Here is a 14,862-nt window from a genome sequence, read left to right on the forward strand (position 1 = left end):
AGAACTCCCTCTGAGGTTAATATATCTTTTCTAAAATGTAATCTCTAACATTGCACACACTTCGCCAGATGAGATCACACCAGGGATTTGTATAACATTAATACAATCTTGCCTCGTTTGTATTCCAGGCCACTAGGTTTTTCCATGACATTTGAATCATCTATGTTCAAGAACCACCTAGTTACTTCGGACATCCTCAGTGCTCCATTCTGAGAGTATTTCGTTTAATCTCTTTTATATGTAAAATGGATAATCTTACAATTGTCAACATTTAAATGCATTTAATGTAGTTTACACATTCACTGGAGTAATACTAAAAGTTATAGAGTCATACATCAGGAAAACAGGACCTTTGGTGCAATTAGTCCATGGTGACCGACTACCCACCTAATCAAGTCCCATGTGCCTGTGTTTGACCCATATTCATCTAAACTTTCCCTATGCACACTGTATGAGGATTAATCGCCACTGCTCATTTCTCAGTACCAGCTGTGGCTCAGTTGGTGATATGCTTACCTCAGAGTCTGACATTTCTGAAATAAATTGCCATGCCAGAAATGTGAGTAAAAAAATCTAGGCTGATACTTCAGTGGTATAACAAGGAGGCATTGCATTATTGGAGGGTCATATTTCAGATGAGACATCGAATCAAAGCCAAATTCCTATTTCAAACTTAGATTAAAGAATAACAGGAAAACAAAATACCTGCTGAAGATACAGAGGGGAGCGATGGAAGAATGCTTGTGGATAAAATTAATTTAACTGATTAACCTAATTTTAATCTAAATTAAACAAAAAAGGGAGTATTTCGTTGTCTCTGTACTGTACACTGACAATGACAATTAAAGTTGAATCTGAATCTGAATCTGAATTAATTATCAATGAGCCTGATTCATTTAAAATGTGTCTGTATCTTTCTCTGTAGTTCATCCTGCAGGCTCGTTCATTGATCAGATTCATGGATAAGCTCAATGTAGAGATCTACAAATGTTATAATAAACAAAGGAGTTTGATCTGTTTTCGGCAAAAGACGCATTTTTGGACAGTTCGATGTGTGAAAGGTACTCTAGAAATGCAAGCCTGTCATCATTCCTCATTAGAGATTGAAAGCAAGTGTGTTACATTTATGTGGCTATATTGTCTAGGAGCTGCTGAAAGATGCATGAACGGGCACTGCAGAGACAAGAATTGTACTATGACTGTCAATTTGGCATGGGGAATATTTAGCAGCAGTAATATATGTTACACTAGGCAGAACCAAACATTGGAAAATGTAGATATGTAAATTAGCAACAGCATTAATCTGCTCACAGGAAATGGAGACATCGTTGATAGTTTTCTTTTGCTGGCTTAGTTTTGTTGTCTGGAACAGTCTGTGTATAGATCTTATTACATTAATCAAATAGTCTGCTCGGTCACACTACACCAACATGGATCCTGTTCTCAGATCTGCAACTTAATACCACATGTATAGACTCTCTATCTTACCATAATGAATTATGTTGATAGAATGACACGCCTGTCATGGTCGTTTTTTATGTGTGTATTTAACATTTGTTTCTATGTGTACAGTATATGGGTTTTTAAAGGATAGTTCGACGTCTATAATGCTGATGGATCTGTGTAAAGACTTAGAAAAGCACAAAACATATGCGCCTTTTACCCAGAGTAGGGGAATCAAGAACTAAACGACATAGGTTTAAGGTGAGAGGGGACAGATTTAATAGGAACCTGAGGGGCAACTTTTTCACGCAGAGGGTGGTGGGTATATGGAATGAGCTGCCAGAGGAGGTGGTTGAGACAGGTACTTTAATAATATTTAAAAGACATTTGGACAGAAGCCTGGATAGGAACGGTTTAGAGGAGTATAAGCCAAACAAAGGCCTGTGGGACTGGCAGGGCATCTTGACTAGCATGGGCAAGTTGAGCCATGATGCCTGTTTTCCTATTGCATGACCTCTAATGACTCAGCTTTTGAGAAATCCATAAAACTTGTCATATTTTGCTTCTGTCATAGGGTCCGTGCATCCATAACCTGTTATGCAAAGTGTATTCATTTCATCAGCATATGCTTGGTATGTTGGCAAACAACTAATAATGTTGGTTGAAGATAAGGATAATTTGAAGGAAAGGGAATAAAAACGTTTTCAGTGAAATAATAGTATGTAAAGCACAGCATCAAAATAACAAAGCAATTTAGATGAAAGTCAAAGAAACTGCAGATGTTGGAAATCTGAAATATAACTGGAACTGCCTACAGGTCAGACAGCATCAGAGAAAAACAGAGTTTATGCTCCTGGTCCGAGAATCCTCTTCTGTATGTCAAAGAGGACTCTCTCGAACTTCTGCAGGTGCACAGTAGAGAGCACGCTGACTGGTTGCATCGTGGCTTGGTTCAGCAACCTGAGGGTCCTGGAGCCGAAAAGGATGCAGAAGGTTGCAACCACTGCCCAGTCCATCATTGGCTCTGACCTCCCCACCATCGAGGGGATCTATCGCAGTTGCTGCTTCAAAAAGGCAGCCAACATCATCAAGGACCCACACCATCCTGGCCACGCACTCATCTCTCCGCTACCATCGGGCAGAAGGTACAGGAGCCTGAAATCTTACATCCAGGTTCAGGAACAGCTTCTTCCTCACAGCCATCAGGCTATTAAACTCAACAACAAACTCTGAACTGTAATAGCCTATTGCACTTTATCTGCTTATTTATGTGTATATTGAACTGAACTGTTCTGTATTTTTGCTTACAATATTCTGTTGTGCTGCAGCAAGCAAGAGTTTCATTGTCCTATCTGAGACACATGACGATAAACTCTCTTTACTTGACTTGACTTGAGATTGATTTTTATTTAAAGGTTCTGAAGAAGTGTCTTGCAGCTGGCATGTTAAGTTTCTTTCACTTTCCACAGAAGGAACTTCTGACCTTCCAATATTTTTTTATTTTTTTAAGCAATTTAGATGATTACACTGATTCATCTATTCAATAAAAGAAGCAGCAGGGCTGTCCATCATAAATCATTTGCCTTAGTTCTTAAATAATCAAGTGAATCCTGAATCAAATAAAACTACTTTCTAGAATCAAGATTTTCATTTTGGTCTGTGATTGCCTATGTTCATATCTGTGCATGTGTTGAAGTCCATGTCTGCCTGACCATGGTTCTTCTCCCTCCTCCTCTCCCTCCCCCTCTTCCTCCCCCTCTTCCTCCCCCTCTTCCTCCCCCTCTTCCTCCCCCTCTTCCTCCCCCTCTTCCTCACCCTCTTCCTCACCCTCTTCCTCACCCTCTTCCTCTCCCTCATCCTCCCCATCTTCCTCCCTTCTTCATCCATTCTTCCTCCCCTCTTCCTCCCACCACTTTAAGGATTCAAAAATAACACTATAATTCATGCCTGAAACTGGGTGGTGTGTTAGATTGTCATGGTCGAAATTAGAACCTCGAATTCATCATTTTTTCTGCTATTAGTCAGTTTTTTGTTCATCATTTAAAAAATAGCGTTGTTATCGCCTATTATTTTGTTTAACTTGGTTTCGGTCTACCTTTTAACCTTAGAATTCTTCATTATGGATGTTTGCCTTCACTTAACTATGCAGTGTGAAGAACTGCTGGCAATTCTGCCTGCAGATTCAAAAATAAACATTGTTGATTTGGGGAATGTGTAAAGTGAATAACAGGCTATAAAATGGCATGACATTTCTATTAAAATGGTTTAAATGTGAGGAAATAAAAGTGTAGCACAACATTTTATTTGATTTCCTTACTTTTTGCAAAACTAAATGTTGTGATGAGTTGATGCAATGAATAGAAAAATATAGATACTAATATTTCTAAATATATGAGAAATGGAAGGCATGAGATCACAAGATAAGCTTCTTGTAAAGGGCCTCAGTATTCATGGACTAGTCCAGTTTACTGTCCAGGTACACTCCAAGGTATTTGTACTCCCTGATAAACTGCACATAATCATAATCATTAGCCAAGTATGTTTTGCAACATACGAGGAATTTGATTTGCCTTTCAGTCATACTAATAAAAAGCAACAGAACACACAAAATACATTTAAACATAAACTTCCGCCACAATGACTCCTCGACATTCCTCACTGTGATGGAAGGCGAATAAAATTTCAATCTCTTCCCTTCTTTGTAATCCAGCGGTCGGGGGTCTCTAAACTTCTGTTGACGGGACAATCTTATTCCCGTAGCCGGCGGCGGGCCTCCTCGTCGGGGCGATCAAGCTTCTGCCTCGGCAGGCGATGTCAGCTCGCCGCACCGGGCAATCTGACCCTAGGTCGGGGCTTGTCGAACATCGTGCGGTTTTTGGGGCTCCAGACATCAGTCTTTTACCCGAGACTGTGAGCTCCTGGTGTTAAAGCTGCAGGCCGCGCTTGGAGCGTCGATCCCAGGCAAGGGATCGACTCCGATGTTAAGTCCATGCCCCGCGGTGGGGCTCAAAGTCAAGGCCTCCAGCTCCACGATATTAGGTCGTAGGGTGACTGGAGATACGACCCGAAAAACAATTGCATCTCCTGCAAGGTAAGAGATTGAAGAACAGTTTCCCCTCCCCCACTCCCAACCCCCACATAAAACAAACCAGAGAAAATTAACACAAACTTTTTAAGCACAGTAAAAATAACAAAAAAAAGACGAAAAGGACAGACAGACTGTAGGCGAAGCTGCCATTGAGGCGCCACCCTGTGGTAAGATTGATGGAGACGGGACAGGGGTGTTCCTCTTCACCTAAAGATTACCACCAACTCCTTAGTCTTGTCGGTGTTGAGCTGCAGGTGATTCAGCCCACACCACTCAACAAAGTTGTTAACTACACCTCTATATTCAGCTTCCCTCCCCTCACTAATGCAACCCACAATTGCAGTCATCTGAAAACTTCTGCAGGTGGTAGGAGGCAGAGTTATATCTGAAGACCGGGGTGTAGATAGTAAACAGGATGGGAGAGAGGACAAGCATCAACCATAATTCAAATGTCCTGAGGCAGCCTATCCCAGCATCGACTGAATTTAGCCAGACCAGACCAGGCCTCTGACGGATGATATATTTCCACATTAACCTGCGATATATGGAGCTTAGATGAATACTCATCAAGATTCTGTCTTTAAAGAAAGCTCGCATCAGCTCTCAACCCTGCCCTCACTTCCTATGCCACCACTTCAGCCCCTGTTACCAAAAGTGCTGGGCTGCTTCTGGCTATACAAACAAGCTCCTCTTGAGCAGCTGGGTGTGGAGCCTTGCCAACTCCATTGTTTTCAAACCTGTGGTCTACTTTCCAAAACACCTTGGGCCTCACCATTTAGGCCAGTCCTCTGTGCCACCTCTCCACCCAAGAGTGGGCATGATTAAATTCTCAAGGAAGAAATCTTGGTACCATCAATGTCTCTATTTGAACTGTGGAATGGGCATCATTATAGATTTAAATGTTCCAGAATTAGTTATGTTTTGTGGAATTATCTAGCAGTAGGGGTGGCTGAGGATATGTCATCAACAGAGGTCGTAGTGATAGTTGGGCATTGTTCTATAGATTGTTGATGTTAATTCATTGTGTATTCAGCAATAAGGCAGCTGTTTCTGTGAAGTAAATCATGTTGAATATGATCAACTCCAACCTGTGCTTGATGTTTTAGAACAATAAATATTTGGGCATGCCAATTAACACTCAACACAATTGAAGAGATCAAATAACTTTTAAAGAAATAAAGCATGGGTGATTCCTGTAGAAAATGTAGTAATATAATCTTGGAGTTCAATTAACAGCTATGTGGGTATTTATTGTTTGTTCGATTTATTCTATTCTATACTCATAATTGAAAGAAATGCTACTTAATATCCGGTATGATTCACTCTTGGCAGAATAATCATATGGTATCAAATTGTGTTAGAAAATAAAATCATGAAAGGAAACCACCATGAAATGCAAAACAAGGGCTATTGCTATATTTGTTATATGCATTTGTTTTAACTTTCACACAATAATGAATACTACAATAAATTGCCTATTAATTGACAATGGCCAACTGGGTGACATATCCATGCATAATAATAGTGTCTAAGTTGTTTGGCTGATTGATGTAATATATTGTCAGATTTTAGTTTCATTGTTTCCTTCACAGCTACAGATGTTCAATGTTCCCTCAGCCTGTAAAAATGTTTGGGATTTGACCAGTGGAACTACCATGGCACAGGTTCTTAACCAAATGTAAGTCATTTAATTTGTGTTCTTTTTATGTTGCAAGCTGAATCCTACCAGAATCTTGATAAAATGAAGCAACAGTCCTTACTGCATTTATCTAGTGAGGCCATATTGATACAGTACCGGGGGACTACAACTGCGAGGGACAAGTCTAGTGACAATTTATCAGCTGTGGGAGGGAGGGATGGAGGGAGATGTCCAAGTGCCTGAGGTTACTCCAAGGGAACTGGATGGGATGGGGTGGGGGTATTGGGAGGAACAATCTGATGTGCCACATCAAATGGCAACTTTAATATGAGCCTCATCATTTTGTCTTGGTTCTCAATGGAAGGCCCGTTAGGCCACACCTATTGTGATGGTTTAAAATATTACTGCTGCTCACGAGCTCCTCAAGACTACCCAGTTCTGGATTCCTGAATGAATTTTTAATGACCCCCTGTCATAAAGATATGTGTCATACTGTATAATAAGGATATTTAAGTGCAGTAACCGTACTGGTCTCTTGTGGAAGTGTCAGAAAACAGGGAGCAAAGAACTAAAGCAACAAAATGGGAAATTTCTACTCGTTGTATTTACCAATGAATGGCTGTGCTTCTTTAGTTTTGTAACAGATTTTTTTCTGCAATCCTTGCAGAGACCCATCTTGGTTTAATGAATCATGGTTGAATCGCATTAAAAGTGATGTGGGTGACAATTCTAGATTGAAGGTCAGTACTGAATGCTATAATCTTGACATTTCCAAAGTTTGAAGCCTCATTGACATTGGTATGATTTTTTTGTTGTTGTAGATAAAATATGCTACCCACATTATTTTAGTAAAGTCTTTTAAAATGTAGGTTCTTGCATCTTTTTCAGCAGCTCAGGTGAAAATGATGAACTTTGTTTTCTAGAAATTGTGATTCACATATGTGAACTTTAGGATCAATTCCACAGTATTACTCTGTTGTTGGAAGGCACAGTAATCTTTATTTCTTGAGATTAATGGAAAATGTTGAATAGTGAATGGTTTTAAATGACAAATACAAGGTAGCGTTTAATAGTTTGCAAAATGGCATACAGTAAACCGTCGTTATTTGGGACCTCTTTATAGCGGATTGCAGTTATAGCAGATTGTGCCCCCCCCCACTGTAATCAGACATCACTGTTTCTTTAAGAACACGGGCTGCTAGTTGGCATTGACATGTATTTGACATTAATAAGCAATGACTTCCATTGACACTTGCGCACTGATGAAGGATGTAGAGTGCTGGAGTAACTCAGCAGATCAAGCAGCATCTCTGGAGATCATAGATGGGTGACATTTGGGGACGAGATCTGCCACTGGATCACGGCGCGCCCCCGACTGTCACAAAGCTGGAAGATACAGCACCTCCCCGGTCTCTCTGAGGCTGGGACCACTGAAGCTGCTGCCGACGTACACCACCACCCCAGCCAGGACTGCAACGCCATCCCAACCACCTACAGGCCGGAGGTACCGACCTTCATCGCCAGGCTGAGCTATTGCGCCATCCCCGGCCTGCCGCCCTCCCCAGCCACTTCCAGGCTGGACCTACTGCCGCCAGCGCCGGCTCACACAGCTTCCTGGGCTAGTTCCAGGTTGTGCCTGCTGCCACCACTGCCAGCCCTTACCTGCACTCCGGCCCCCATGACTAATAATTCTGCCAATCCTTGCCTTGCCCCCCATGGCTGCCAGGAGACTGGGGCCACCAACTCACCGGGATTGCAGCCCCAGTTCCAGACTGAAGATTGGTCTCGACCCAAAAGGTCATCATATTCTCCAGAGATGCTGATTGACCTGCTGAGTTACTCCAGCACTTTGTACATTTTCGTATATCAACCTGCATCTGCAGTTCTTTGTTTCCACTATTTATACAATTGTACTAATCCCTTACTCGGTTATAGTGGACAGTCGGCAATGACGGACGCCAATCTTTCCCCCCCCCCCCCTCGGGCTTGATCTGTTATAACAAAGGTTTACTCTACTTATTAATCCAATTCCAATTTCACCAGTAGTGTAATGCCACTGTCCCACTTAGGAAACCTGAACGGAAACCTCTGGAGACTTTGCGCCCCACCCAAGGTTTCCGTGCGGTTCCCAAAGGTTTTTGTCAGTCTCCCTACCTGCTTCCACTACCTGCAACCTCCGGCAACCACCTGCATCCTCCGGGAACTGCACGGAAACCTTGGGTGGGGTGCAAAGTCTCCAGAGATTTCCGTTCAGGTTTCCAAAGTGGGACAGGGGCATAAGACTATTGTACCACTTGATCAAAAAGGAACAGTGCAGACCTGCACTGGTTCCACGTTTCTGCACTTAACATTGAGTGTTTTATCTGCTCTGACTTACAACTGTTATGTTTCTCCAGACAGCAGACTTTAAAGTTTTATACATTTTATATGTGTATGGTCTTCTCCACAGTTGAATAATCTAAAGAAGATTCTCCAGATGGTTCTCAGTTATTATCATGAGGTAAGATTTTAAGTTACTATGGTAGCAGTGTGTATGGATAAAGCCAACCACTTTCCATTTTGTTTAGACTGCCTATTTGTTTGTTACATTCTGCACCTCCACCTAAATCTCAATCCTGCTCTCACTTAAAATTCTTATCCACAACATTATTAATTCCATATTTCTCAATTTGCCTTTTTACTGGCATCCTGACCTTCACCGCCCCTCTCCCAAGATTTAAGAAACAGTTAGACAGGTACATGTATAGGATAAGTTTGGAAGGATATGGACAAACGTGGGCTGGTGGGACTAATGTAGTTGGGACATGTTAGCCGGTGTGGGCAAGTTGGGCCAAAGGGCCTGTTTCCACACTGTATTACTCTGACTCTATGACTCTATGACAATGCAAGCCAAAGTATGTAATGCAACCTTTGGGCAAATGTGACAGTAGTTTGGCAATCAGTGTGGTGGTGTAGAAGGTTGAGAAATAAGGTTCAAGAGCCCGATGGTTGATGTAAAGAAGCTGTTCTTGAACATGGAGATAACAGTTCTCAAGCTTCTGCACCACCTTCCCGATGGTAGCAGTGAGATGAGAGTGTGGTCAGAGTGTCGTGGGTATTAACTGCCTTCTTGTGGTAGCATCTCCTATAGATCCCATCAAATGTTCAAATGTTCAAATTTATTAGTCACATACATCTAGGTGTAGTGAAATTCTTTTTGCCAATGCAGCACATAAAAAAATCAATGGTGGGGAGGTTGATACTCCATGATGGACCAGGTAATATCCATAGGTTTCTGCAACCTCCATCATTCGTGAGTGATCGAGTTACTAAACCAGGTTGTGGTGCAGTCAGTCAGCATACTCTCCACCATACAGCTGCAGAGGTTTAATATTCAGCGACTTCTAGAAGTGTTGATGAGCTTTGTTCATCCTAGCATTAATGTGCTACGCTTGTGATTGATGTATGCAGTCCAACCCTGCAATGGTGGGAAAGCCCTCAGCTGTCTTGTCCGCTTGAACACTCGAATATGCCTTTGGTTATCATTCCCTAAATCCCTCCAGCACTCCATGTCACGTTGACCTTTTCCTCTCTTTCTTCTGTTCTGTCTCTTCAATAGGTTGAGGATAATATTTCTTCAATTATCTTGTCTCCGCATACTTCCCAAAAGTGTCTGTATCCATTCCTTAACTCTCAATCCTATATGAATGACAGTTCCAATTATCAAAGATGTGTTTATTCACATTGAAGATTTCAGGGTGTTTGCCAGTTTGAAGAACTAATGATTTATCAGATGTTTTCTCTTGTTTGAGTTACGACTTGAATGGGAGGGAATTTGAAAAGTCACCCATAGGAGGGATTATATTTTTTAAAACCCAGGCTTAAGACCTGACTTTTTTAATGCTCTCTGCAAGCCAAATCTACTTTATTTTTAACCATTATTTGCAACATTGCTTTGCTAAATACATGGCTTCTGAGAGCATTTTTGTATCATCAGTACATCACAATAGATAGTCTTACTCTGTGAGTCCGAGCATGGATTCCAGTTGGTCACTGTTTGTCTTCATTATTTTAGCTTAATTAAGCCATTTTTAATATTCTATTGCCTCGATATTTGAACTCAACTAATTTAGCATAGAAGGTACACAAATATGCTGGAGAAGCTCAGCGGGTGCAGCAGCATCTATGGAGCGAAGGAAATAGGCAACGTTTCGGGCCAAAACACTTCTTCAGTCTGAAGAAGGGTTTCGGCCCGAAACGTTGCCTAATTCCAGGATCTGCAGTTCCTTCTTAAATAATTTAGCATAGACTTGCAATTTAAAACTTTTTTTAATGATCTGGATGGCTTAATTATGAATTTGGTAGTGTAATTCCATATCATCTTTTAAAATATTAGACATAAAATGCTGGAGTTGCTCAGCGGGTCATACAGCATCTCTGGAGAAAATAAATAGGTGACGTTTCAGGTCGAGACCCTTCTTCAGACATTTCAGTTTGAAGAAGTGATGTTTGAAATATGTCACCTATTGTTTTTCTCCAGAGATACTGCCTGACTGGCTGAGTTACTCTAGGATTTTGTGTCTATCTTCGGTGTAAACCAGCATCTGCAGTTCCTTCCTAAACATTTTTAAATGGTTGGTGTGATTAAATGGTTAATAGACATTTGAGAATTATTTATTTTACTTATATAAGTAATGGCATATTTTCCAACTGCACTGTTAATAATTGAAAACCATTTACAGGAACTCAGCCAACAAATTGCAGAATCTCTTCACCCAGATTTGAGTCTAATTGTGGACCATGCAGATATATTGGAACTCGGTAGATTGCTCCAACTGATTTTGGGATGTGCAGTAAACTGCGAGAGGAAGGAGGGTATGTATAGATACCTAACAATCAATAATATCTAATTTTACACTGAGAGAACATTAAATTTAGTCCATTGTACAGTACTTCTCTGGTGACCAATTAGAAAGAATTTAATATTTGTAACCTGCCTGTCTCCTGAAGAAATTGATTGATGCTGGGATAAGAATTGTTGGAAAATTGGCTAACCTAAACTCTGCCTGTACCTTTTGCTGAAAACACAGATAGAGGGTTCAGGCTACTCTACGGTGGAAACATCAGACATGCAGTGACAATCTTTACACAACATTCCCACAGATGTGCTCAATTCCTACAGTAGTCATAGGTGCTCCTTCCTATCCCAGGGAATTTATTCCAAATACATCACTGTTGCTGCCACCCTAACTGATAACTACTGTTTTAATGCAAACATTGAGTTGAAGCTGCATCACATATATATATATATATATATATGGATCAATTACTCACTTATTGGTTTGTTATCGCGTGCAGAATGTAGAACATAGTACAGTGCAACACAGTTAATAATAATAATAAATTTTATTTATGGGCGCCTTTCAAGAGTCTCAAGGACACCTTACAAAAATTTAGCAGGTAGAGGAAAAACATGTAAGGGGAATGAAATAAATAGTAGAGACATGACTAGTACACAAAGTAAAGACAGAATTCAATTCAAAACACAATATGAGGCAATTAATGCACAGATGAAAAGGGAGGGGGACGTGGGGCTAAGGATAGGCAGAGGTGAAGAGATGGGTCTTGAGGCGGGACTGGAAGATGGTGAGGGACACGGAATTGCGGATCAGTTGGGGGAGGGAGTTCCAGAGCCTGGGAGCTGCCCTGGAGAAGGCTCTGTCCCCAAAACTGCGGAGGTTGGACTTGTGGATGGAGAGGAGACCGGCTGATGTGGATCTGAGGGACCGTGAGGGTTGGTAGGGGGAGAGGAGGTCAGTGAGATATGGGGGGGCCAGATGGTGGAGGGCTTTGTAGGTGAGGATCAGGATTTTGTAGGTGATCCGGTGGGAGATGGGAAGCCAGTGAAGTTGTTTGAGGACTGGAGTGATGTGATGCCAGGATTTTGTGTGGGTGATGAGTCGGGCGGCTGTGTTCTGGACCAGTTGGAGTCGGTTGATGTAGGTGGAGCTGATGCCAAGGAGAAGTGAGTTGCAATAGTCCAGTCGGGAGGAGATGAAGGCATGGATGAGTCTTTCAGCAGCGGGAGGTGTGAGAGAGGGTCTGAGTTTGGCGATGTTGCGGAGATGAAAGAAGGAGGTTTTAATGACATGGCGGATGTGAGGCTCAAGGGAGACGGTTGAGGCTCTGTAAGGCGTTGGTAAGGCCACATTTGGAATATTGTGAGCAATTTTGGGCATCGTATCTGAGGAAGGATTTGCTGGCTCTGGAGAGGGTTCAGAGGAGGTTTACAAGAATGATCTGGCACTTTTTGGATGCTCAGAGACTGCTTTGAACTTTACGCCTGAAGAACAACAAGTACTGATGCTTGGTATGGTGGCAGCCAAGAACATGATCCTAACAGACTGGAAATCATCCACACCCCCCTGCTTTAAAAATGGCTCAATGAAATGATAATAATCATACAGATGGAAAGGATACGCTTCCACAACTCCAAGGTACCCAACAACTTTTTAAGTGTTTGGGGACCATTTATCAACCATCTCAAAGACCAATAATTTCATATTTTCTGCAGCGATGTAGTCCTGTGCTCTTTACTTGTGCTCTTGCAATACCTGACTGTGTAGCACCATGTGGATTGCACCAATAATGTAATGTCTGGCGGCTTTTTCTGTTGTCTTTCTTTTCTTTCTCTTTTTTGTTTTGTTCTGTTTGTAAAATAAAAAAATTAAAATAATATAAAATAAAGAAGAAAAAAAAAAATGATCCCAGGAATGAGTAGGTTAACCTATGATGAGCGTTTGTTGGCACTGGACCTGTACTCGCTAGAGTTTAGGAGAATGAGGGGGGACCTCATTGAAACATACAGAATAGTGAAAGGCTTGGATAGAGTTAATGTGGTGAAGATGTTTCCACTTGTGGGAGAGTCTAGGACTAGAGGTCATAGCCTCAGAATTAAAGATACTTTATTTTAGGAAGGAGATAAGAAAAAAAATATTTAGTCAGAAGGTGGTGAATCTGTGGAATTCTTTGCCACTGAAGTCTGTGGAGGCCATCAGTGGATATTTTTATGCAGATAGATAGATTCTTGATTAGTAAGGGTTATGAGGAGAAGGCAGGAGAATGGGGTTGAGAGGGAGAGATAGATCAGCCATGTTTGAATGGTAGATTAGACTTGATGGGCCGAATGGCCTAATTCTACTATCCCTTATGACCTTATGACACAGGATTCGGCACTATGGCACACCACATCCAGTCCATCCATGATGCTTAACTGATCCCATCTGTCTCCTATATCCCTTTAGATCCAGCCTCTTGCTGTACCTGTCTAAATGTTTCTTAAATGTAATTATTGTATCTACTTCCATCATCCACCACTCCCCCACCCCCTCCCCAGCCCCAAATATGACTATGCATTCGAGCACCAACCACTCTTGGTGGAAAAACAACGTCCCCTCCTACCTTAAACTTATGCCCATAAGTACTTGACATTTCTGTCCTGTGCAATAGACTCACTATTTATCTACCCTATCTGAGCTTCTCATCATTTTATAAACTTCTATCAGGTCACCACTCAGCTTTGATGCTAAAAAGGAAATCATTCAAGTTTATCCAAATTAATTTAGCTAATACATTCAGATCCTGGCAGCATCCTGGTGAATCTTCTGCAACCCCTTCAGAGCCTACACATCCTTTTTGAAATGTAGTAACCAGAATTGCCCAAAATACTCCGAAGTAGCCGGAATAAAGTTATAAAAAAGTGAGAATGTGACTTCCCAACTTTTATACTCAATGCCCTGACCAATGAGGGAAGAATGCCTCATGCCTTCTTCACTACCTTATTGACATGGTGCCAATTTCAGGGAGCTATGGACTTGCACCCCAAAGTCCCTCTGAACATCTATCAGATGGATCCTGCCGTTCACACAGGACTTTCTTCTTGCATTTCACCTCCAAAAATACATTACTACACATTTGACAGATTAAATTCTAGGTGCCATTTCACTACCCAAATTTCCAACGAATCTACATCCTGCTGTATCCATTTACAACCTGCCTCATATCCACTAACTCCATCAATGTTCATGTCTTTTGCACACCTACTAATCAGATCACCTGCATTTTCATGCAGATCAAATAACATTTTGTATCCAATTTATCAACCCACCATAGATTCTGTGAGACTTAATCTTCTGGACCAGCCTAATATGAGAGATCTTGTCAAATGCTTTAACGTCAATCTGGACAACATTCACTATCCTATCCTGATCAGTTATCTTGATCATCTTCTCAAAAAAGGTTTTTACATATATAATACAAATGGAACTGATAACAAGAATTCCACAAATGATCAGATATACATCTGAGGATGCTATGGGAAACTAAAAATTAAATTATGGGACCTCTAGCTGAGATATATGATTCATGATTAGACACGGGTGAAGTGCCTGATGACCGGAGGGTGGCTAATGTTGTGCCTCGATTTAGGAAGGGCTGCAAAGAAAAGCTTGGGATCTATAGACCAGTGAGGCGAACATCTGTGGTGGGTAAGTTACTAGACAGGATTCTGAGGGATATGTTATATTTGTGTTTGGACATATAGGGGCTGATTAGGGATAGTCCTGACTTTGGGTGAACTGGGGATGGGGACTGGACATTGTGCCTTCCCCCACAGTGGTAACCACTGTGGGGGGATGATTTTTTCTTGTGTGTA

General features: G+C 41.5%; 1 protein-coding gene across 1 annotated transcript in view; it reads left to right on the plus strand.

Annotated features, from left to right (window-relative positions):
• hook1 (hook microtubule tethering protein 1) overlaps nucleotides 1-14,862 on the plus strand; it is a 63,246-nt gene that overhangs the window by 9,447 nt on the left and 38,937 nt on the right. The window contains exons 2-5 of the mRNA XM_033028524.1: nucleotides 6,124-6,209; nucleotides 6,838-6,910; nucleotides 8,620-8,670; nucleotides 10,892-11,024. Of these exons, the coding sequence (XP_032884415.1) occupies nucleotides 6,124-6,209; nucleotides 6,838-6,910; nucleotides 8,620-8,670; nucleotides 10,892-11,024 (343 nt within the window). The remainder of the gene's footprint in view (nucleotides 1-6,123; nucleotides 6,210-6,837; nucleotides 6,911-8,619; nucleotides 8,671-10,891; nucleotides 11,025-14,862) is intronic.

Source organism: Amblyraja radiata, chromosome 10, assembly GCF_010909765.2.
Source record: "Amblyraja radiata isolate CabotCenter1 chromosome 10, sAmbRad1.1.pri, whole genome shotgun sequence".
In the NCBI taxonomy this organism is placed as follows: domain Eukaryota; kingdom Metazoa; phylum Chordata; class Chondrichthyes; order Rajiformes; family Rajidae; genus Amblyraja; species Amblyraja radiata.